The 24,199-nt window shown below is 38.6% G+C and overlaps 7 protein-coding genes across 10 annotated transcripts; 4 read left to right on the plus strand and 3 right to left on the minus strand.

Moving 5' to 3' along the window:
* Positions 1-162: 162 nt before the first annotated feature.
* LOC133847570 (ras-related protein Rab-18) lies at positions 163-1,260 on the minus strand. The gene is made up of 3 exons (XM_062282720.1): positions 1,079-1,260; positions 444-876; positions 163-376 (listed from the first exon to the last, which is right to left on the minus strand). The coding sequence occupies exons 1-3, from the start codon at positions 1,135-1,137 to the stop codon at positions 272-274; spliced, it is 597 nt and encodes a 198-aa protein (XP_062138704.1). The 5' UTR covers positions 1,138-1,260; the 3' UTR covers positions 163-271.
* A 296-nt stretch (positions 1,261-1,556) lies between these two features.
* Positions 1,557-2,470, plus strand: LOC133847572 (large ribosomal subunit protein uL29). Its single transcript, XM_062282722.1, has 3 exons — positions 1,557-1,702; positions 1,902-2,038; positions 2,111-2,470. Exons 1-3 carry the CDS (start codon positions 1,700-1,702, stop codon positions 2,340-2,342), a joined length of 372 nt encoding a protein of 123 aa, XP_062138706.1. The 5' UTR covers positions 1,557-1,699; the 3' UTR covers positions 2,343-2,470.
* Positions 2,471-2,600: 130 nt separating this feature from the next.
* Positions 2,601-4,727, plus strand: LOC133847566 (microtubule-associated protein RP/EB family member 1-like). Its single transcript, XM_062282717.1, has 2 exons — positions 2,601-2,960; positions 3,028-4,727. Exons 1-2 carry the CDS (start codon positions 2,840-2,842, stop codon positions 3,594-3,596), a joined length of 690 nt encoding a protein of 229 aa, XP_062138701.1. The 5' UTR covers positions 2,601-2,839; the 3' UTR covers positions 3,597-4,727.
* On the minus strand, positions 3,647-5,421 carry LOC133847556 (superkiller complex protein 8-like). The gene is made up of 2 exons (XM_062282706.1): positions 4,165-5,421; positions 3,647-4,109 (listed from the first exon to the last, which is right to left on the minus strand). The coding sequence occupies exon 1, from the start codon at positions 5,343-5,345 to the stop codon at positions 4,341-4,343; it is 1,005 nt and encodes a 334-aa protein (XP_062138690.1). The 5' UTR covers positions 5,346-5,421; the 3' UTR covers positions 3,647-4,109; positions 4,165-4,340.
* A 1,556-nt stretch (positions 5,422-6,977) lies between these two features.
* On the minus strand, positions 6,978-18,201 carry LOC133847553 (protein trapped in endoderm-1). Of its 3 annotated transcripts, none has more exons than XM_062282691.1 (7): positions 18,155-18,201; positions 8,836-8,927; positions 8,610-8,755; positions 8,448-8,548; positions 8,285-8,387; positions 7,527-8,017; positions 6,978-7,360 (listed from the first exon to the last, which is right to left on the minus strand). In XM_062282691.1, the coding sequence occupies exons 1-7, from the start codon at positions 18,184-18,186 to the stop codon at positions 7,174-7,176; spliced, it is 1,152 nt and encodes a 383-aa protein (XP_062138675.1). In that variant the 5' UTR covers positions 18,187-18,201; the 3' UTR covers positions 6,978-7,173. The 3 variants fall into 3 exon arrangements, with proteins under 3 accessions (XP_062138675.1, XP_062138676.1, XP_062138677.1); XM_062282692.1 differs by lacking the exon at positions 18,155-18,201 and adding an exon at positions 14,195-14,685; XM_062282693.1 differs by lacking the exon at positions 18,155-18,201 and adding an exon at positions 10,573-10,591.
* On the plus strand, positions 17,112-20,418 carry LOC133847552 (gustatory receptor 5a for trehalose). Of its 2 annotated transcripts, XM_062282690.1 has the most exons (7): positions 17,114-17,655; positions 17,775-17,966; positions 18,170-18,364; positions 18,419-18,687; positions 18,788-18,942; positions 19,765-20,020; positions 20,124-20,418. In XM_062282690.1, the coding sequence occupies exons 2-7, from the start codon at positions 17,804-17,806 to the stop codon at positions 20,217-20,219; spliced, it is 1,134 nt and encodes a 377-aa protein (XP_062138674.1). In that variant the 5' UTR covers positions 17,114-17,655; positions 17,775-17,803; the 3' UTR covers positions 20,220-20,418. The 2 variants fall into 2 exon arrangements, with proteins under 2 accessions (XP_062138673.1, XP_062138674.1); XM_062282689.1 differs by having other exon boundaries at positions 17,112-17,966.
* A 180-nt stretch (positions 20,419-20,598) lies between these two features.
* Positions 20,599-21,987, plus strand: LOC133847560 (translation initiation factor IF-2). The gene is made up of 2 exons (XM_062282709.1): positions 20,599-21,581; positions 21,714-21,987. Exons 1-2 carry the CDS (start codon positions 20,740-20,742, stop codon positions 21,781-21,783), a joined length of 912 nt encoding a protein of 303 aa, XP_062138693.1. The 5' UTR covers positions 20,599-20,739; the 3' UTR covers positions 21,784-21,987.
* The last annotated feature ends 2,212 nt before the right edge of the window (positions 21,988-24,199 follow it).

The following is a 24,199-nucleotide window of genomic DNA, read 5'->3' on the forward strand; positions in this document are numbered from 1 at the left end:
TGCGCTCTCTTTCGCACTCGTGCATGTAAACAATGATGATCGTTGGATGTTATGGAGTAAATTATATTTACAATTAAGGTACGTAAAACATCATTTGTTTGTTGTTTGTGTTGCTTACCACAAAAAGCGATACCAAGGCGGGATTATTGAAGTAGTAGACGATTTGACTTTATGCTAATGATATTTTGAAACGCTTTTTTTTTGGTTGTTTAAATAAATACACTCTAGAAATTTGACAAAAGATTGGTTATCCAAACGAGGCCATCATCGATCAACAGTAACACGTCGATCCGGCAGCATCAACATCCTGTGTGTTATCAATAGTCATGCCATTCGATGCACCGGTGCCGGAGCCAAAGTATTCTGATGACACAATCTATAAGTGCAATTACACAATTAACGATTACAGTTGACAACTATAGTACTGCAAGTTGTTGACTTGCCTTTTCCACAATATCTCTGAATGCATCGCTCACAAACTGATCACATTTCGCTGATGTCTCAATGAATAGCGCACGATGCTTGCGTGCAAATTTGCGTCCTTCCTCGCGATCCACAACACGATCCTTGTCAATCTTATTGCCCACCACAATTATGGCAATGTTGGGATTATCACTGAAACTATCCACCTCCGCAAGCCATGCCTCCAATTTCACAAGCGAATCGCGATCTGTGATATCGTAAACGAGAATTGCGCCCAGAGCTTTCCGATAGAAACTGGGCGTTAGACTGCGAAATCTTTCAGCGCCAGCTGTGTCCCAAAGTGCGACTTTGTAATCAATGCCATCTACATTCATCACCGCCGATTTAAAGTCCATGCCAATTGTGACGTCATGGTTCTCATCGAATTTGTTTTCCACAAAGCGACGTACCAGGCTATAAACAATAAGATTTGAATGAAATACGCAATACGCATGCTATGACACACAATATTACTAAGCCAATCTCTATTTAGGTATTTGTTTACATATATATAGTACACGTATATGTGTGTGGGAGCGTGTATTTACATATAACTGCGTATGTATGTATATGCGAAATACGCAATTTGGAATAAGCTAGTTATTAATAAACTTGCCTGGATTTACCAACGCCACTTTCGCCGATTATTAGCAGTTTGATAGCTCTGTCAGCCATTCTTAATTTACTTGAGTGTAATTATTTATTCTATATTTATTTATTTGCTGCTTGCCTTCATTTACAATAGTAAATATAAAAATAGAGCTTTCTTAAAGCTGTTTTATTTGGCTGCGTGTGACCACATGCAAATTTTCTATAAAATATGTCTTAATACCAATATAAAGATAACTGACACTTGGCTGCACTTCGTTTAACATTTTAGTATATTTCCAAACGCGTGTGAAAAGGCGCGTTTCTTTAAATAGCTTTCTATTTTAGTGTTTTTTTTTTTTTAAATCTAGATATTATCTGAAGCATTTTTTTCTCGCCATTCGGTTTTTCTCTTTCCCACTGATCAAATTGTTGTTCAATAATAATTATCTTCGGCAAAAATTAAAAAAAAAAATATATATACTGTTTTCACTCGCACTGCCACTTAACATGAATCCCACCAGTGCTGGACAACAGCAGTGCTGTAAAGTGTCGCAACTGTCAAAAATCGGCGTTTGTTTTCAATTCGCAGCCCTAGCTCGATTGTGCGGCCCTAGTTCTTTCTTTTTTGACGTGACCAGCGAGAAAAATGGTTGGTGCCGAGTTTCTATGAATTTTAATTTTACGAAATAAAACACATCCGTATAGAAAATAACAAAGAAATATGTGAAACATTCAACAAAATATGCATTTAACGTGTGTGATTTATTATTTTTTGTGTGTGCGCATTCTTAATATAATGGAAACTAATTGTATTTTTTTTCATGTTATTCCTCTACAATGAAACACAGGTGAAGGTTAAGTGCTCCGAATTGAGAACCAAGGACAAGCGCGAGCTCACCAAGCAATTGGATGAGCTCAAGAATGAGCTGCTTAACTTGCGTGTGGCTAAAGTCACCGGTGGAGCACCATCCAAGCTCTCCAAGATGTAAGTCACAAGTCAAGTCAAACAACATTAAACAACAACACTAATAAAATTTGTTATTTCTTCACTTTGCAGCCGCGTTGTGCGCAAAGCTATCGCTCGCGTCTTCATTGTGATGCACCAGAAGCAGAAGGAGAATCTGCGCAAGGTGTTCAAGAACAAGAAGTACAAGCCTTTGGATTTGCGCAAAAAGAAGACCCGCGCCATGCGCAAGGCTCTGTCGCCCCGCGACGCCAACCGCAAGACGCTGAAGGAAATCCGCAAGCGTTCCATCTTCCCACAACGCAAATTCGCCGTCAAGGCATAAATATGAAGGCGAAACAATATACAAATTGTTAACCAACTACATCATATATAGTGTGCGCTAAGAAAATTCTCCTGAAAAAGAAAGAAAAAAGGAATAAGAAAATAAAACCATTTTTTTTAAATGTGAAATCTCTGTGTTTGTGTTACAACGCGCGTGTGTATGTGTGTGAGCTATAAATGATGCCCAAGCAACCGAAGTGTCCAATAAGATTTGCAGTGTCCCAATTGGCAGCCTCATGGAATTTGTCATGCGAAGGCCCGAGCGCAAAATAGTCTTTGCACGTGCACATTGATGCCTTATGCTGGCTATGAAATAAATTTTATTTTATTTCTGTTGGGATCCATGTAGGCCACAAGCCATTTGTTATTTGTAGCACACATTCAAGGATTCTGGTGTCAATATACAGATTTAGCTCACGAACAACTAAACATCCAATTCAATTTTTTGTTTGTACCATTAATTTAGTTTAAAGGGATTTAGCAAAAATAAAGGGAAAGATGGCTGTCAATGTGCACTCGACCAATGTTTCATCGGAGAATTTTTCGCGCCATGAGATGCTAAGCTGGGTGAATAAGCAATTGAAGTCTGAGTTTCGCAAGATCGAGGAGCTTTGCACTGGTGAGAGGAGTTGTCCTTCAATTTGTGTTACAATTTCATTTAGTTTATGATTTGTTTCGTCTTTTAGGGGCCGCTTATTGTCAGTTCATGGATATGATGTTTCCCAATTCGGTGGCCATCAAACGCGTTAAGTTTCGTTGCAATCAGGAGCATGAATTTGTGTATAATTTTAAGATTTTGCAAGCGAGCTTCCAGAAGAAGATTGTCAAAAAGGAGATACCCGTTGAGCGTCTCATCAAGGGTCGCTTTCAGGACAATTTTGAGTTCTTGCAATGGTTCCGCAAGTTCTTCAATGCCAACTACAATGGCAGGGCGTACAATGCTCTCTTCGCTCGCGATGGCGTCCCCATGGGCTTCGGCCAGAGCACCATCAAGCAGTCAATAGTGCTGCCAACTCCGATTTACGGCAGCGGCGGTCGCTCGCGTACTTTTGATGTGGACCAATCGATAAGTCGCATCAGCAGCGAATTGAACGAAACGCATGTAACGGATACAGAAGTGCAGGACATGAAGACGTATTTGGCAAAGATTGAAGAGGAGCGCAGCATCTACGAAGCCAAGTTTCGTAACGTGCGAATGATTTGCGAGGAGCATTTGAATGACGGCGATAATCCGTTGCTTCAAAAAAATCCTTGACATACTCGATGAATAAGTGCACTATAGAATATCGATAACTTTCCAATCGATGATAAAACAAAAGACACAAGGAGACAAGTAGAAAACACACGGAAATACGCACACATATGAGCATCCATACATAAAAGCATAAAGCTAACATCAGCAAACAAAAACAAAGGTACATTAAAAATAAATTGTTAACAATTTACAAATTACAAATAAAAATGCCGCTGACAACCGATTGTCAATTAAGGCCGCGTCATCGAAATATATATTTTTTTTATTTACAGAGTTGCCACCATCCTCCCATTACATACTTAACCGCATAGTTATTACCCTTTTATACCCTCGCTCCCTCTCGTCGCAACTGGGTGAAGTAGCGAACACCAAAAAAGAAAACAGCCCGCAGTTTAATGAGGCCTTGGCGAGGGCTGTCAATAAACTTTCTCTTCAGGTTTGCTCATAGGTTTAGGTTCAGGTATATCTGGATGACCCTAAGAGGGGTGGAGTATGGACCAGTGGAGGAACATCCTGGGTGGCACGTCACACGTCACGAAAATCGGAGTCAGGATAACGCTGAACATACATAGAGGAGAAGCTCCAGTATTTCCTTAACTACGGACTCGTTATATTTCCTGCACTGATCACTATTCGTGATGCTCCGCATTAAGTTCCGAGCACTAGCCTGACGTACTTTGCTAAGTTGATAACTCTTAAAACACAACATTTTAATAGTAATGAAACTTTAAAAACACATGTCTTTTACACTAACATCAATCGCATTCCACCGAGGCAATAGTAGACATTCAGTCCCTTGCCGTTGCCCACAAACCCGATCTTGTTGCTGTGCCTATTGAAGGCCACATCCCACAGATTCGTGTTATTATCCGACAGAAAGGACAGCGTGTTCTTGGTGTTGCGAGTGTCCCACAACTTGATGGTGCCATCGCGGGCACCACTTACAATAAGTCGACCATCCGGCGAGGTGGCCACCGACATCACAGACGAATCGTGTCCCTTCAGATCATGGAACATCATCCCACTGGGCAAATCAATGAGCTTTACGGTCTTGTCATCGCAGGCGGCCAAAGCACGTTTCATATTCGGTTGAAAGACCAATTTACGTAGAGGATGCTTAAAATTGCGACGCCGCAATATCTGACCAGTGGCACCATCGATCAACGAGAATCTACCGGCATAATCGGTGGCACCCAACAAACGTTCATCTCCGCTGATGGCCAAACCAAGGATTTTCTCACAACGTTCCGTGTCGTAGCTGTGCAACAATTTCCCCTTCGCGGTGTCATACTTAAAGATACGTCCATTGCCGGAACCAGCGTAGACAGCCTCATTGCTCTCAGCCCCAAAAGCCGTGGACCAGAAATTGCTGACCAAACAGTGACTGACACTGGGCAAACGTACGCCAGTGTTGATATCCAGCAACATTAGATTGCCATCCATAGCGATGGCAGCAATGCAACTGCTGTCCGGACTGACGGCCACACAATGAACACCCGTGCGAGGCAAGGGCAAAGTGTATTCATAGGGGAACACATGATCCTCTGTGGGCGATAAATGCACAATTCTCACTTGCGGTTCGACGCCGCCGGTAATAATGAATTCTTTGGCATTTCGCCTGCCAGTCGACGGGGATCTTTCGCCTTCTTCAACAGCGGATTCGTTATGCTCCGGTTTAAGTAGACCCCAGGCGCAACACCACCATTTCTGATCATAGGTTGTATCTCTTAACTTTTCGTTTATTTCCATATTATTTTCCTTGTCATTGAATAACTAACTCTCTCCTTCTGTATTTATTGATTGTGTATGTGTTTGCCTTTAAGACAAGTTTGCTTAGGCCTGCCTAGAGTTTTTATAGAGTTTTGGATTTTTCACGCATGTACATCTTTGATCTTTGGTGTACAGAAGTGGGCACGAATGAAGAAAAAACTCGAAGAGTAACTAGTTTGGTAGAAGAAAGCAGCAATATAATTTAAATACTTATATATATCTTGAATTCTAATATGAAATTTTAGCACTGTAACTCCACCGGTAGAATTTTGGCGCACAATCGGCATATAAGCCATAATAAGGTTGTATGGGAGCTATAGGATATAGTCCTCCGATGTATCTAATTTTTTTTACTATATATACAAAATATTTTTTTAAATTTTTGGGGAAAATTTTATAACGATATCTCAACGGGAAATATTTTTGGCGCGGGGTCATACAAGCCCAACCACTGTGCATTGTCTGCTAAAAATAGTAATATTCTTTTTGCCAAAGTGTATTCTTAAGAAGTAGTAATTAAAAAAAAGAAATACGCTAAAAAATAATATAGACTATTTTCGATAATTAATTAAATAATATGATACAAAAACAATGTACTATTTATCGATTATTTTTTTAAATAAAAATATTTCAAATAATACGTTACAAAAACGATACGTTTTTTAATGGTTTATTATGGGTTGTTTTTCCTGATACTATATCCTTGAAAATTCGTAACACCAATTTGTGTGCTCAGCTACGTCATACCTATCGAGTGGCATTCAACGATTTTAAGATTTTAACGGAAATATTTCGCAACAATTTTTTACAGGGGGGAGCATGCAAAAATTGGCCAAAATTTCGAAAATCCGCCGTAACTCGGTCATTTGAAGGACGAATGGCATGTCCTTTGGCACAATGATAGCTTTTTCGGACACAAACCGAATGGCATACTTAAAAGGACGAATATCCTTCAATCAGTCAAGTTACAAGGACATTTTTGTAAACAGAAAATAGCTTATATCTCGTCCATATCCTGTCGGATCCTTGCAAGTGCTATGTCAAACGAAGCAGCTTGATGAACACTATTATCCTGCCAAAGGACTTCCGAATCGTCCCAGTAGTTGTCGAGATATCCTCCGTTATGTGTTTTTCGCACATTTTTCACGATCCTCAGGCTGCAAATTATGAGCAGTTGGATTCGTCGATGACGCCACGATTTTTTGATGCCAATTGTTAGTGTTGGCTCTCGGAATTCTTGCAGTACGAGTCCTTTTAAATTGGACCAGGATATGGCCGAGATATAGCTCATTTTCGAAAAAGGCCATTCGTTTTTCACCCAAAGCTTTTTCAAATCTTTAAGGATCTCGTCGGGACATACGTCTTTTTACACATGGCACAATCGAGTGGCATTCAAGGATATCGCTTGGGAGGAGAGATATCCAGGAGAGTTCGAGTTAATAAGAACCAATTAGCATGCTAAGAACGATGAATATCCTGTGAACAAAACAGCTCAAGGGCTTTCTTGTATACATACAAAAAATTAAAATATATCTCGGCTATGTTCAGTTTGATTCTTTCATGTTTTCACTTGAAGTACACTTCAAAAAGGACATTTCATCGTTATAAATACATGGTTTATATCGTCACAATATAATATTTTCTATATTTTTGTTGTCGTTTTCTTCTGTGCTCTCGAATATAATATAATAAATTTATATATATGTATGTAGATTTGTATAAATTAGGGGAAAAAAAATACATATGATTAATAAGTAGATTAATTGGTATGTGTATTGCAAACTCGTCGTCGAATACAAAAGACTCATCATACTGAATATGTTTGGCACATTTGGTTGATACTATTCTTTTGAACAGCGTGAAACAATGGCGTGCTGCGAATAACGCCCGATAATTCCTTTGAGTTTTTGCTTTGGTGATAGTTTCTACTTGGCATCGGCGACAGCGGTTCTCCCCAGAACTTGAGCAATGCGAATATCTTAAAGTACGCCACCCTAAAAAGGGAAAAAAGGCATTCGATTAATTATATAGGATTGTAGAAGTAAAAAGACAAGGCTGCAAAACTTGAGTCTCAAATATAAGAAATTGATTAACACTTTCACTTTACAACTGATTCAAGTTTTGCAGTCGTGCTAAAAATAATCAAGTGGAGTGCCTCACCTGTAATTGCGATTGCTGGCTGCATAGATAATCGGATTGATGACACTGGACGCCCAGGCCATCACAGAGGCAATGATATGCAGCCAAGGATAATTGGTTTTGCGCTCATCGTCCACCACATTGGCCAGCATCAGCGGCAGGAAGCAGATGAGAAAGCACAAAAATATGGTGACCATCATCACAGTGAGGCGATTATCCTCCCTCGCCTTCCTTGTGCTCGTTGTCGTCACATACGAGCCGGATGCTGATGCATTCTTTGCACCGCCGGCAGCGCCAATTTGGAAATTATCATGACTGCGTATCTTCTTCTTCTGATGCAGCACAGTTATGTAAATGCAGGAGTATGAAATGATGATGACCAAACATGGCAGCAGAAAACCAATGAGGAATAGTGTTTTCTTAATCGATTTGCCATCCTTTTTGAGTATTGTGCAGGAGAAGGTCGCCTCGTCCAGTCCCATTTCGCCCCAAATGCCCAAAATTGGAGGTAGCTGAAAGCATTCAAAGTATTAATGCACAGATTCTAGTTGTTGATCGATAGTAAGTAGTGATGCACAATCGATAGTTGCGATATATTACAAATAACCTATATTTTATGCCCATTAAAATCTCTTTTTGATTTGCATACCATAAGCTTTGAGTATAAACAAAAGCAACTGCAGATCAACTACATTATTGACAATCAAGAAAACATCGATAGTATGAACAACATATCGATAGCTTTGCATCACTAATCACAAAACGAAAGACCATCTTACCAGTAGCAGGAAGGAAACGGCCCAGACGAACAACAGCTGCAGCGTCGTGTACTTGGGCCTGTAGATCTGTGAGTATCTGCTGTGACAAGCGATGAGTATGTACCTGAGTAAAGATTTGATTAGTTGTGTAATCGAATTAATAATTTTAAATATACTCTGCTACCTATTGAGTGTAATGCCCACCATACTGAGCAGCGAGACGGCGACATTGCCATAGAAGATCACTGGAAATATCTTGCACAAAGTGCTGCCGAAAGTCCAGCTCTAAACAATAGAACAGCATTATTAAAATTCAAAAATCATTCAAAATATATTAGTGTTTTACCTCCTGAAAGAATCGAACGGCTGTTAGTGGCAGGCTGAAGGAGCAGAAGAGCAGATCCGATATGCTCAGAGAGATGACAAACGCTGTCGTCGCATGTTCGCGTATCGTTGGACTTTTGAGCAGCGCCAGAAGCGTAATTAGATTTCCTGCAATCATCCAAATGTTGTATTATATGTAGTAGGGGATTTATATGTGGATCGAGGGGCATTAGTCGAGAGATACTTACCGAATACGCCGATGGTCACAAAGACACAGGCACAAATGGCAGCGAAAAGCGTTGCGGAATGCGGGTATATAGACTGTGTGGGAACGTCCATGCTGAAAAGGCAATTCAATTCAGTTATTAGTATAATATTTTCATTTTTATGAACGATTTTATTTTAATAAGATTAAATCATTTCAAAAGTGTGTGGCTAATTTAAAATAATAATTTGTTCATTTATATAAAGTAATATAAAAAAATATTTATTCAACGCTAATTATAATGATCCTATTATATTAATAAATTAGTATATTATCACGTTATAAAATAATGATTTTATTTTAATAAGATTAAATAATGTCAAAAGTGTGTGGGTAATTTATATTTCGACTTTTTTAAACGGGAAATATATAAAACAATAATCCCATTTTAGATCTTTATTCAACACCAAATTATAATAATTTAATGATCCTATTATATTTATAAATTAGTTTTCAATAAATTATAATGTTATATTTTAATAAGATTAAATCATTTTAAAACTGTGGGAGTAATTTATATTTATACCTATTTAATTTATATAAAGCAAATTCATTTAAAGATGGGAAAAATATGAATCAAAAGTCCCATTTTAGATCTTTAATCAACACTACATTATAATGAATTAATGATCAATTTATATTTGGAATTTCGTAATATAATGTATTAATGATCATCTCGAATAAAAATAAAAATTTAATAATTATAATCATATTATATTTGGAATGATCACGTTTAAATAGAAACTTCATTTATTCAATATCAATAGATTATAAATTAGTGTTCAATAAATTATAATATTATCACCATTTGACATTTTGGAATAAGAAACTTAATTGATAATGGCTCTAATCTCGCTTAGAGCGTAGTCATTAGTCATGCACTTTTATACACTTTTTATATTCCCGTTACATTCCAAGCTGCTTTAAACTATCCGTTCTTAGCAACTCTGCACATCTAATACCAACAATTTGCATCCCTGCAAACTAATTTTAATTTTCTGTATTCGTTATATAGTATAAGCTACTTGAAGATTGCGAGCTGAGTAACTCTCATATCGTTTAAGTTGACCTTGAATTGCATTTGTTCTAGTTTAATCACAATTCATTTATAGAATGTGCATTGCTTAGGCTCGAATCATGATTTAATATTATTTCATTTAGTCAGATTGTACATAAATTCCGAGAAAAATATCAAATCATTTATCCATGGTTTAAAATGTGACGATAATGAATTAACTCGCGATCTTGGGAATCAGAAATTTTCCAAACTTTAAATTGACCGTGAAAAAACCATTAATAATTCTCGTAAACCGTTATGAAAATTCCCGATTTAATTATAAATTTCTTAAATGAATTCTAATCAATTTGCATTTTGAGTTCGAAACAAGTTTATTGAATATTTCTTAACTTCCGTTTTTCCACAAATCACTTTTACTTTCATTATGCAAAGTAATCGTTTTTTAAGTCGAAATTCATATTAGTAATCCTGGAACCGGAAATTTCTTCCTTTGTTTACAGTTGTGTCATTTTGTTTCCCCCGAATTTGTTCTTAAATTGTGTGTTATCATTGTGTGCCATTTCGTATTTCGTGCTATCAGCAGATGTTTTTCAATGCATTTTCTCTCTCTCGTATACAATTTTATGGTCAATTCAAAAAAAAACAGCCGAAGATAAGCGGGGAAAAAGGTCAGCGCTGAGTTAAGGGACGTGATCAACCCACCTTATAGACGCGAGATAGAGATTGTGACTACAACTTGATTTAAGACGAAGCGAATCCAATCGATAAGTGCAGTCAGTAGTACTCGTAAATTTTGTTTTTCTTCTGTCTTTTCTTTTTTTTTTTTGTTCTTTTATGTTTCTAATACATGTTGAGTGATGGAGCTTGGAACCGAACTTTGCGACGCGCCGCTCAATATCGAAATGTTGCAACCACAAAAAAATATCATCGCAGAGCAATGAAAAATTTCAATTAAGCTCTGTTTGTTTTTTCGTTGCGTTGCGTTTGAGTTGAGTTCAGTTTCAGTTTTATGTTGAGTTTTATGTTCAGTTTTATACCCTAACCAAGTTCGAGGGCGGCCTCGTCGAGTTCTTGAGCTGTTAAGTTGCACTCGACTATTGGAACTCGACTGATAACGTAGCTACGAAGCTGAAATTTGGCATATTCTTACTATGAAATATGGTTGTATATATTGAGATAGTTTCATAAATGGCCATATAAATTAATTATAAAATATTATTATTGATTATCAAAATGAATTTATCGTATTTCTGCTTCAAAAAATAATTATTATAGCCAAATTTGTAAAAAACAAAGTTCAAATATTCGAAAAACATTCCTATTAACTATTATAATAAATTAGGTCACAATTTTGTACCCCTGAATATAAAACTACGCTGCAAATTATAATTCAATTTAAAAATATTACAATAGAAAATAAAAACATTAATTGTATTACTTAATAATAATAAACAACACGCATTCTGAAGTAACCATTTCTTGTACAAATTTCTTTGAGTGCCACTTTAACATTCCACTTTCTCTGTTAGAGTATTTAAAGTTCGGCGTGTCAAATGCACTCGCTCCTCTTACATTTTAATTCTTGCTGCTTTTTTTTCAGTTTCAGTTGCTGTTGCTTCTTGTTGTTGTTGCTGTTGTTGCTGTTGTATGTGACAGTTTCATTCTCTGCGTTTTATCCACGCAGATAACAACAACAACAAGAACAACAAGAGCAAGAAGAACAAGAGAGCTGGCAGGTCGCAGAGCAACGTGAAATGTTTTGCATACACACAATTTCATTTATTTAATGCTTTTTGCTTTTTATTTGTATTTGGATCGGTTAAATTGAAAAGCGCCTTGTTACGCATTTAACGCCGTTTCCGGTGACTCTGCAACAACAAATGGGTTCTTGCAACAGCCCCCGCACCACACACACACACACGCACACACATACACACGCACACTCACAGACACTTATGCACTCCCCTCCTGCGCAACAGTTTTCCGTATGAGTTTTTAGGCTCTGTTTGGTTTCGGGGTAAAACGCGGCCCGCTTTCATGCATGATCAACATGTGTGTGTTTGTGTGTGTGTGTGTTTGTGCTCTTCTTCTTCTTCTGATTCTGCTTCTTCTTCAACTACTTCTTGTTGCTCTTCTATCTTTGCTTTGCTGCTTTCGGCTTTCGGCATTGGGGAGGGAATGACACAAAAATTAAATGAAATCTGAATATGCATGTCTCACTCTTTCCCCTCCTCCACTACCCTCCCCCAATCTAGCTCTCCTTCTCTCTCACACTGTTTCTCATACCTCCCCCACCCCTCTCCTCATCAGTCATGTAACTAATGGGGGGGACCACAGTGATATTAGAGATAAGCAGTCTCATTTATGCTTGGATACAAATACATACTTATGCTTGTGTGTGTGTGTGTGCGTGTGTGTGTATCGCCATAAAGCAGAACATTCCCTTTTCAACAGAGGGTCAGGATTGTGAGCATATATCGCACTGACTTTAAATGCTTCCCATAAAGTCTTTTTGGGGTGCTCAATCAAACGAGGGGAACTTAATAAGAAAGCGAAACTGCGTTCAATCTTCAATGGAACAACTAAAAAACAAATTCGAAAATGACACAAATTTTAACAAATTTTCGTTTTAATGAATTTTGTTAAATAATAATTCAAATGGAGTTTTCCCAACCTTCGACAAATGCGCTAAAGATCTCACAATTAGCAACAAATTTAATTCATTTTTAATTTAAATCCATATATGTATATATATACTTTTATAAAAATTCCATTCAAATCGAAATTTGCAATCAGAAGTTCAAGACTGTGCCTTCGAATTGTTCGAACTACCCTCGCATATTGATGATATTGTGTCTGAAAATACACATTTCACATACGTTTAATGTTTACACGCTGTCGTCGTTGTCTTATCTGCAATATCTTTATTCAATTGAGAGTCTTGAATTTGAATTCGACTTGAGCAATCAATCAATACACAAAAGTCGCTGAGCTTAAATAAAGCCTCGCCCCGCCTCGCCTCGACTCAAGTTATGTCAAGGGAAAATGCAACTTTCGTGGCATCAGCATTATCATTTTCTTTGCTTTTCACATATTTTGTGTCAAGTTAAAAATCAAAGAAAGTCACGACTAGCAGATTCTCATTAACAGTAAAACATGCAGTTCTTTCTTTCTGCACTGCTTACCGGTGCGTGCAAAAACCAAACACGGACACTGCTTGCAAGAAGTGCGTACGCAATGTCATTACATTTTGGGCAGCTGCAATTAATTGACTTGTATATGAATCAAAGAAAATATGCTAGACTTTAACATACCCGGCTTTGTTAGGCAGACCTTAACACTGCCAACTGCGCGTGATGACTAATCGAAAAATCGAAAATGCTTAATTAACACATTCACTCGATCGAGCTGATTGGCGATTAGCGCGGTAATAATAATTATTAGCATTATAATATTATTTTCTTTTATAATTTCTTAATGTGTATGCATAACTCGACCGGAACAACTAAACACAGCGCCCAGCGTTGGGGTTTTTTCTTACACATCATGAATGAGTCGAGCTTTTGCATTGCATTCGTGCGTCGTCGTAAGACAAAAGCTGTTTCCGTGTATGGGCAGATGAATCATCAGCTGTGCTGCTGCTGCCGTTTGGTCAAAGCCAGAGTCAGACCTCAGGTCAAAACAAACACAAACAAAAAAAAAAAGAAACGAAAAGATGATGCATACTCTTATAGCTGATAGCTATAAAACTCCACTGCAAGAACAATGCAGTCGATGCAGACGACAAAAACAAAAGTAAATAAGCAAAAAAAAACTATATATTTGAAAAGGAAACGAAAATGCGAGGAGAGGCAACAAAACTGAAGCGAAGCGAAGATGAATGTGTGTAAATTCGTTTTGGATGTTGGAGTACATCTGTATGTGAATGTGTGTATGATAAAAGTCGCTTACGCATGTGTGTGTGACAATTTCTGCATGCGTGTGTGTGTATGTGTGTTGTATTAGCTGCTGCTGCTGTAGCGGCTGCTGCTGACGGAATGAGTGAGAGAGACAGAGAGGGGAGGGTGGAAAACGTCAATCGGACAATCGAATTGAATGCAGCAGGCAAACAGCCGTTTGTTCTTTATCATGCAAACAACAACAACAGCAGCAACAACAACTGTATGCGCAATGTTTCAAATTATATTTTGAAGCCACATATGCACGCACACCAACAAACATAAGCCCCACACTCATACTCTCAAACACACACACGCACACATTGAAAGCCATGATGTTACATTGTATTATTATTATTAACCAACTGGTTTCATTTGTTGCTTACCCGTTTTTTGATCAACTGCAGACGGTGAAGATAGTACAATTTGGGACTTCTAGATGGCGCCACTAAACTAAACACTATGGAATTGCGTGAATTGTAATTGTAATTGCATTTTGATATGCTTCACTTTTTACTTTTATTTGCACTTCTTCACATACACGGCTTAAACTAACACGCAAACATACACACGCACGCACACACCAAATTGTTTAAGTGTTATTCGAAATTGGTAGCAAACTTGTCGTACGCAGGCGGACTAGACATTGTGTCGTAGTTGTTGTTGTTGTTGACGTTGTTGTTGAAGACTCGATTCGGCTATGGAGATCAATGTTACGTCGTGTTTGCGCTAATAACAAAAACAAATAACGTTTGTCAACAACAAAAACATGAGCGAAATTTTAAAATTGAGTTAGTCAATTGCATGGCAGAAAGAAGGGCAGAAAGATTGGGAAAATACACGTCCGAATCTGGCGGCGAAACAACAACAAATGATCATTCATTTCAGAAGAAGTAAGAGGCGGAGAAGCATCGATAGCACTATCGATGCATCGATTTGTATACGATTTTGTAATCATCGATTTTTATATGGCAAAGATCAATGTTATTTGCAGCCACCTAATAAACATTAATTTATGATTGAATAAATTACTGCTATTTAGTTAGCACCTAAAAAGCCTAATTTCTAGAAGATGTAAATATAATATATAATCGAAATGGACCTATGACTTGACATTGGCTCAATGTTAATGTTAATGTTGAGCCGCTGCTGTTCCCAAATGACACTGTTAACCCTATAAGAACGATCAAGGGTGACCATGTTTGCGTAAACGCAGCTGTTCGTAGGCGTTTACAGTGCCATTTTGAGTAAGGTGTGAAATTTATTGTAACGGCTGGAAATTGTCTCGAAATAGAGCTTATGGTCACACTGCAAAACAGTCGTTAAAGAAAACCGCATTTTAAAAAATCACTACAATACAAAGTGCAAAAATTAAGTAATTAATGTTAGAAAAGTTTTAAAAGCAGCAATGGATCAATTTTTCTCCCCCTATATTAAAAACCAAACTTAGCTTAACAATTTAATTATACACACGCCTATGCACTTTTTAAAAGAAATAGACCATTAACAACCAGCATGACGGAAAAGGAAATTTGAAGCTTGCACGAAATGAACTTGAAACTTCTTTACGACTTGTTAATGGCCGTCGATTTGCATAACGCTTTATTATATTGTTATAGATTGTCTGGCAAGTGAAAAAGTAAAAAGCACAAATTACAAATGTTATCCATTATTCAAATCTGCCGCACACTACAATTGAAACCTGTTGTTGGTTATCCTCCACATCCTGTGGACGTAACAAGTTTTCTCGTCTCTGACACCAAATGCGCGAGATAAATGTGGTGCAAAAGAGCGGGACAGATAGTATAGGGGGAGTGAGAAAAGAGATCAATTACTTTAAAGTCTGCGTCACTTTTGATTTCAAAAATAAAATGCGGTTAAGCAACAAGGAAAATGAAACGTTGCTGTTGCTTCACTTTTCTTTTCCTTTTCTATGTTGTTAGTCTGCCCCACAATAAATGAAATATTTTAATAACTCAGCTTTTATATTTTTATTACCATTATTATTGTTATACGGCCGGTTGTCAGGAAATATGTAAAATTAACCCTGGCTGTTGCACACATACTATCTTAATTAACACTTGTGTGCGTGAGTGTGTGTTTATAGGACAGTGTGCATGTGCATTTGCATGTGTATGTGTGTGTTTATTCAAACACGTTTCGTCTAATCGCACCAATTAAAAGTTGATGAAACTAGTTGCTTGGTAGCTGGTGATCTGTTTACTACAGCCGAGTTGAATAAACAGGCAAAGGCATCCGCATCCCAGCTCAGTCAATATGTGAGCATTATTTATGTGACCAGCAAGAAACGAAAAGTGAAACCCGGAATCCTATTTAACGACCTACTACACTTTGCTATGAACTGCTTGCTTGCACTACTGCACTGCACTCACCGACAATACACATACGCACGCATATGTATACTGCTTGGTCATGCACGCACACACATAGCTAACGACATAAGTAGCTAATTAGTTAATTTACCGGATTATTGAGTGCACAGTTAGCTAATCCAGACTGCATACCTTATGTTGCAAATCTGATAACAACATTGCTAAAATCAACACACACACGCCTGTCTATTTTCGCACTCACTTAGTAATTACTTTCAATTTTTATGCATTTGTTTACGAGCTCAACTCGCTTAACATTTTCCACTTTGCCGTCCATTATTTATAATAATATCAATTTTGATGTTGTCATGCACCCACAAATCGCCACGGTCCACTGCGGGATACTTGGTGAAATGTATAGAAATTAAAATAAAATCAACTAACTTGTCAAATTCGATACATGTGTTGTCGTTGTTGCTGTTGATGTTATGTTTTTCTTTTGTTGGAAAGTTGGCAAGGATCAGAAAAGCAGTTGAACTGCTTCAAAAATGCACCATGTCAAAATGCCGCCGGCGTTGTGGGCGTGCGCAAGCGTCTATATAATATCCGCATTCAATGGTTTCCTGCATTTTTTGCGTTATTTTCTTTTATTATACATATGAGATTTCACTTGTAACGTAATTGTCTTCAGTGTTATATTTTAATTTGCAGCACATTTTCATTATTTCAGTTTTTTCTAAGCTGACTTCTTTTGATGCGACTGAACAACACTAGAATGTTTTTGTAGTGATCTGGCAAGGCGATTCTGCACTATGCAGTGTGTCCACACCAATTAAACATAATGGATCGCAGCCTAATTAATTAGCATTTTACTTAAATCTCTTATAAGGCACAATCAAATTTCTGTTTATCAGTAATTAAGCTGTTTTTGCCCCAGTTTTTGCCTAACATATTTATGAGTTTCGAATAAGAGAAACACTAAAACCTTTTTGCAAGGATCTGGCAAGACCATTGCAAATTGCTTGTAACGGGATCGTCAATCTCAATGGAAAGTTAACGATACTCAATTTAAATTGATTGCAGTTAGATTTGTGCAGTGTCATTAGGTCAATTAAATACGCATTACGACGGTAAGATTGGCGCTGTCAATTAGGATTTGCTGTGATATCCATCAATCCTGCCATAATGGGGACGCTAAGCACTCAACAATCTGCATGCAGTCATGTTGCCAACGTTCAAGCGAATAAATCGTCCGACAAATGAACCGCTGCATCGACGGCATCGCCTTCGCCGTCGCCGTCGCCGCCAGCTGCTGTTGGTGAAGCAAGTGCATCAACATGGTGCAAGTTGGCTCGAGCCACAAATGCAGCGAGGTAAATGAAACCGCCCACAGTCGCTCCCTATTTGACCAAAATCATTTTTTTTCTCTGATTTTTGCCTTTTTGCAGCAGCTGCTACGCAACGACGCCATCTTTTTTTGCACAACGGCGGCTTTCATGAGGCGATTGCGCCAGGTGAGCATCTGTTTTGGAAAATGCGGCGCCCGTTATGATTAACCAATTTAACCAATTTTATCATTCCACCATTCCCCATTCCACAATCCACATTTTCCAACTCCCAATTCCAATCAAAGTGCTCGTTATAGCCCAATGCTTCAGTTTGATGCCCGTATGCGGCATTTATGCTGCAACTGCGCAGGGATTGCGCTTCAGCTGGCGTAGCTGGCGCACCTGGTACAGTGTGCTCTGCATTTGCAGCCTCAGCGTGGACACGATCTTCACCATTAATATGACGGCACACAGTCTGCTCGATGTGCGTAATGTGGGTGAGCAACGTAGTTGGAAAGAGATAGCTAGACTCTGTCATTATGGCCGCCATTTTGTAAGGGAATGCAAAATAATTCAAGTTTTTGAAAGAAATACAGTTCATGGTGGTCATAGTAGTAGACTGATATAATAACAAAAATTACAACTTTCTAGCAAAACTTTCTGCATATTTGAATATTAAACTCACCCTTTTCCTTTGCAGAACCCATAATATTCCATGTGTGCAATCTGCTGGGCTTTTGTGTCTTCCTTCAACTGGCGAGAAAGTGGCCAACATTAATGCGTCATTGGGCTGCCGTGGAGCAACAGTTGCCGCCCCATCAGAACTGGAAACAACGCGAGCACCTCGCCCGGCGAATTCACCAAGTCGCTATGCTGCTGTTGTCGCTTTCCTTGAGTATGCTAATAGTTTAATAAAGCTGTTACTAAAGCTTCCCTTTTCCCTTTGCAGTGGAGCATCTGCTCAGCATCATTGCCTTTGTGTATCATGATTTGTGTCCGTCTCGCAGGGATCCCATCGATTCGTATTTGTTTGCCACTGGACCGCAGCTCTTCCACTTGTTTGCCTACTCCAATTGGTTGGGTTGGCTGGGCAAGCTGCAGAATGTGCTGCTCACGTTCAGCTGGAGCTACATGGATATATTCCTCATGTTGCTGGGCATTGGTCTAAATGATTTGCTCACTCGACTCACGTGTCATCTGCAGCATGCCGTACAGCAGGTGAATGAATGCGGATCACTTGCTCACGCCGTCCATTTGCTATGCACTGCACAATCCACAATCTCCATCAACAACTACAATTGCGACTTGTTTTTTGCAGCCCATGCCTGAGGAATTTTGGACGCACACACGCAAACGTTATCGCGCCATTGTGGAGCTCATCTATGAGGTGGACGACGCCGTCTCCGTCCTCATCATAGTCTCCTTTGGCAGCAATTTGTATTTTGTCTGCCTGCAGCTGCTCAAGAGCATAAAGTGAGTAATAAACTGTGAATGGAGACAGACAAATAGGAGATAGAGATTAGATTGATTGTCAATGCGCTGAGTAATTGCTTTCAAATTTAATGTCTTTTTCTGGCATAATGTAAATAATAGTGTTTTAAGCTCGATTTTTGACTGGATTTCGGCATGTATTCAGTATTAATATTTATGCTAAACATCTTTTAACAGTTAAAGCTGATTTTACGTAAGCTTGAAGCAGTCCACCAAAAACCCAATTCACATTTAAATACAAAAGTAAAACTGAAATTGAAAAGACAACATTTAAAAAATAAACTATGCTAAATGTTAGAATTCAATTCTATAATAATATATAAATCTGCAAATAGGAAAATGTAAATACAATACAAAAAAACAAAATTGAAATCTATAATAATATAATTAAATAACAATGTGTAAATTAAACCGAAAAGAACACAAAATATATATCCAAAAATAATGAAGGTACAAATTCAAATATATATTACAAATTTAATTAAAGTGTGATAAAATAAATGACATAAAAAAAACATTTTAAAATTTAAATCTATATTATCTTTAAATTGAAAAGTATAAAGCAAATTAAAAAAATATAATAAAAATATTAGAATACTACTAATTAAACACATTGAAAAAATAAAATTCAAAAAATCAAAACTTTTTTTAAAAGTCAACACAAAAAAAATGTATGATATTACAATATAATTTAGTTAAAAGGGTTATAGTTAGTTAAATAGTTGTGCATATTTACCTGAAACTCTATAATTATTTTCTTTCCAGTATATAAACCAATAACCTCTTTTTCTTTTGCTCTTTTAGCACGATGCAATCGACAGTGCACGCATTTTACTTTTACTTCTCGCTATCGTTTCTGATAGGCCGATCCACAGCCGTGCTGCTTTTCGTGTCCTCGGTGAATGATGCGGCACGCGATCCGCTGTTGCAACTTCTGCGCCAAGTGCCACACGCCGGCTACAGCGATGAAGTGTCGCGGTTGGCCAGCGAATTGTCAGCGGACAATGTGTCGCTGAGTGGCCTCAAATTCTTCAGCATTACCAGGAAGCTATTTCTGTCGGTGAGCGAGCGAGTGAGCGAGTTAATGAATTATTGATTGATTGATTTGTGGTGGCAACGACAACAGAGTTTCTGTGTTTTTCATGTTTCATGTATTTTGACAGGTCGCGGGCAGCATTGTTACCTATGAGCTGGTGCTCATACAGTTTCACGAGGATAAGAAATCATGGGACTGCCACACACAGCAGCCGCTTAACTGAAAATTGCAAATGAAAATATTTGGAGGAAAATGGTAATCCCAAAAAACGAAAAACGAAATTGAAACTCAAAGAGACAAACACATAAACACACAAAGCACTTAATCAAGAAATGTTACACTGCACAACACACAAAACAAAACACATTTTGTCCAGTTGTCGCTGGTGGGGAGTGAACCAGTTTTCTTGAGTGATGCAATGCGGCCTTAAATGGTGCAGCAGCAGCAGCAGTTGAAGCAGCAGCCATCGATGTTGTGTGCGCCTTCCTAATCATTTGAACCAGTTGACCAAATGCCAATGCCAGGCTAGGCAAAGCAAAGCAAAGCCTGCCTGCCTGCCTGCCTGCTTGGCTAGCCTGCCACTTCCTGTCGACTGTAACCCAATTCGAATCCGGCCAGCTGCGCCAGCATCACCAGCAGCAACAGCAGCATATATAAGACAGCGGGTCGGCCTACTTGACGCGCAGACAAGCAACGTGCATCCAACTCGCAACAAGCAAGCAAAAGCACAACCATCAACCATCATGATTAGCAGCAATCGCTCTTCAACCTTAACGCTATTCGCCATCTTCGCCTTCGGCTGCAGCCTGAGCCTGGCCAGTGCTCAATACTTCTATCCCGGCGCGGGACGTGCCCAGCGTTCGCTGTTCAGCTCGGGGCCACCAATTGGCTGGCACGGCGGCTGGAGCTCTCCGCCCAGCTTTGAGCTGCCACCGCGCTCCAATCACATCACCAAGGACGAAGTGTTGGCGCTGCTCGCCGCCTGGAAGGCAGCCGAAGCCAAACCGAAACCAACGCCAGCACCAGCTCCTGCTCCCGAACCGGAGCCAGAGCCCGAGCCGGAGCCCGAACCCGAGCCGGAACCAGAGCCGGAGCCCGAGCCAGCTCCAGCTCCAGCCCCGGCGCCAGCTCCCGCTCCAGCACCTGAAGCACCCGCTGGACCGCCACCTGGTGTGCCTCTAACGGTGTCGCTGCCCGCCTTTGTGCCCATCCAGCTGTCGGCCATGTACACGGCACCGGTGCCCGTTGCTGGCGCTGGCCTGGGTAACTTTGGCTTTGGCTTTGCCGGCGCTGGAGCAATTGGCGGCGGCGCTGGCGGTGGTGGTGCTGCTGCCGCTGGCGCTGGAGCTGTTGCTGGTGGTGGCGGTGCAGCCGGAGGAGGTGGTGGAGCTGCAGCTGGAGCTGCTGCCGGTGCTGCTGCTGGTGGTGATATTAGTCGCATCTCGCGTCCATTTGGTACACGCCGCAGCAATGCCAACATTCGTTTCCCCATCGCCAATCCAAGGAGCTACGCTTCGGCCAACTATGTGGCACCTCGTCCACGTTACTATCGCACCATCCTCTCGGAGACCGCGCAGCCAATGCGGTGAGTTTTCCCACACGCGATTGCTCGCTCGCGCATTAATCTGCTGTTATCTAATCTTGTTTACCGAATAATGTCGTCTAACGATTTCCTGTTTATTTTTGCGATTTCATGTTTTTTGTTGCTGCTGCTCAGCTTGGAGGCCTTGCCGCCTGCTCCGTTCCTGGGAAATCCAATTCAGTTTGTGCCCAGCAATTGGAATTAAACGCTCAGCGATTGAGAACAGCTCCAAAAAGAGAGACATCTAAATAATGACTTATTATATATACCACATATATATATATAAATACTCTGACTGCAATCTTACTCTATATACTTTAAACTATATGCTACTCATTTATATATACTTTACTATATATATATGTACTATACTTAACTGTAAATAGCTCAATGTCTAACAAATCACATTCTTATTGTTATTGTAATTCAATAGTTTTTGTTTTTTTTAATTGTTTGTTGCAAGTGAAATATGAATAAAAATAATACTAAAGATCAACCCCAAAAATCTTACACAGTTTTTAAATCTTTTCCGGGAACCGAATTGGGATTTATCTCTTGATAAATCTTAAGATAAATTTATAGCTTGAACCATATTATTAATTACATTATTTAATCTATGTATTATTTTATTTTAGTCCTCCCTCAATTAGTTTCTTCATCCCAGATTTTAGTTAGTTAATGTTTTTAGCGTTGCATTCTATATTAAAACTTGTCGCATATATAATCTTTGAATTTCTTAAATATATTTTATGCCTTGGCCTATTGTCATGAACTTTCTACAATAAAAACATCGAGAAGCAAGTAATAAGACCAATTTTGAGGAATTCCAAGCTGTACATTTTTCTATCTTGTATTAAAACTCAAATTTTTTTGAAATACTATTGGAATCATTATTTAAGCGATAAATCAGTTCTTAAACTTTATTTTCAACTCCCCCATAATGCGGTTTAAAGCTTCATCAAAGCTCCCACAACTTGACTTAATGCCAGTAATGTTACGCATACGCCCCATACACCAAACGATCTGAATAAAAAGTGCAGTTGATTTGATTTGCACCTACAAATTGTGGACACGCTGCAATCGTAAATGGCTAAAATTCCACCTGAGGCCTTATTGACATATCCAAGCGTGGCCAACAGCACATCACGTACTTGCCACGCCCATAAATGTCTCAATTAATCAATGCACTCCACGGGGACTCATATCTATACACGCGTATCTAGGTATCAACCCAGTTTGCATGGAGAAATTCAAACCTCGCCCCAAAGCATTTATGGCGACAAGCGCAAAATTTCCAACAACGGCGATAAATGGATAAATGCATAAAGCAGAAAACAAACTCTGCCCAAATGCGAGCAATTGATGCAATTAGGAAAATGAGAAAAAAAGATGAAAAAACACCAAGTAAGAAAGCTAACGTCGAGTATGTCCGACGGTGAGAATGAAATCAAAACAGTGCGGTATTATTCTTAAAATATACCAAATGAATATACCACAAAATACTAAAACTATACCAAATGCTGTATTTCGTATATTTCGTCATTCAAACCAAAGTGGTGTGCTATTATTCTTATAACCGCGTAAATATTAAAATATAATAAAGGCTGTATTTGGTATATTGATATACTACTACATTCAAAATATACCATACAGTACAAAATATACCAGATTGTAAGTTTTTCCCTTTTTGAATGAGAACAAAACAAAGCGGTATTATTATTATAATATACCAAGTTATTTAACTGCAAAAGTAATAAATAAACCGAAGGCTATATTTGGTATATTGATATAATACTACAATGAAAAGTATACCATTGAGTACAAAATATACCAGATTGTAAATTTTTTGCTATCTTAAATAAATTTAAATTAAAGCATAACCGAATGGTATAATTGGTATTTCGATATACTACTATATTTAAAACATACTAAAGAGTACAAAATATACTAGATTGTAAGTTTTTCACATAGAAAAGAATTTCTTAAAAGCTTCAAGTGTGGTCGCAGAAAATTGTATCTCTAGCTAGCTAAAGTCTCTAAGATCTAGGTGTTTATACGGACAGACAGGTATCATTATATCGTATCGGTTGCTTACACTTATTAAGAATATATATACTTTATAGGATCGGAGATGCCTTCTTTTGCCTCTTCCACATATTTCATGCAGTCACAAATCTATAATACCCTTCTATCCCATGGGTAGCAGGTGTAAAAAAGTAAAAAACATATTAGTTATTTTTACACAGCATCTCTGATGCAATGAATCAACGGGCGACGACATCAACAGGGACTTGCTGTGTAGTGCCCAGTTTCATTTGAACTGGTTTTTGCGGCCCCTTCAGTGCTGTGAATGCATCGTCGAGGACGATGCGCTGCGATCAGCCCATAAAAAAAGGTGGGACAAAGCTTGCCTATTTATACTTGGAATTTACGACACACTCGGCTACACTATGCAACAAGTTTGGCTTAAGAAATAAATTTGTTAGACATGCTAAATTTATATTTAATACAAAATTTGTACACTTTAACTATAATCAAATATTTCAATAATATGTGTAATAAATTTCAGCTGCATGACTAGAAGATTGACTAAGCTCTGTGTCTCGTAACTAAGTCAATCT

Source organism: Drosophila sulfurigaster, chromosome X, assembly GCF_023558435.1.
Source record: "Drosophila sulfurigaster albostrigata strain 15112-1811.04 chromosome X, ASM2355843v2, whole genome shotgun sequence".
NCBI classification, from domain to species: Eukaryota; Metazoa; Arthropoda; class Insecta; order Diptera; family Drosophilidae; genus Drosophila; species Drosophila sulfurigaster.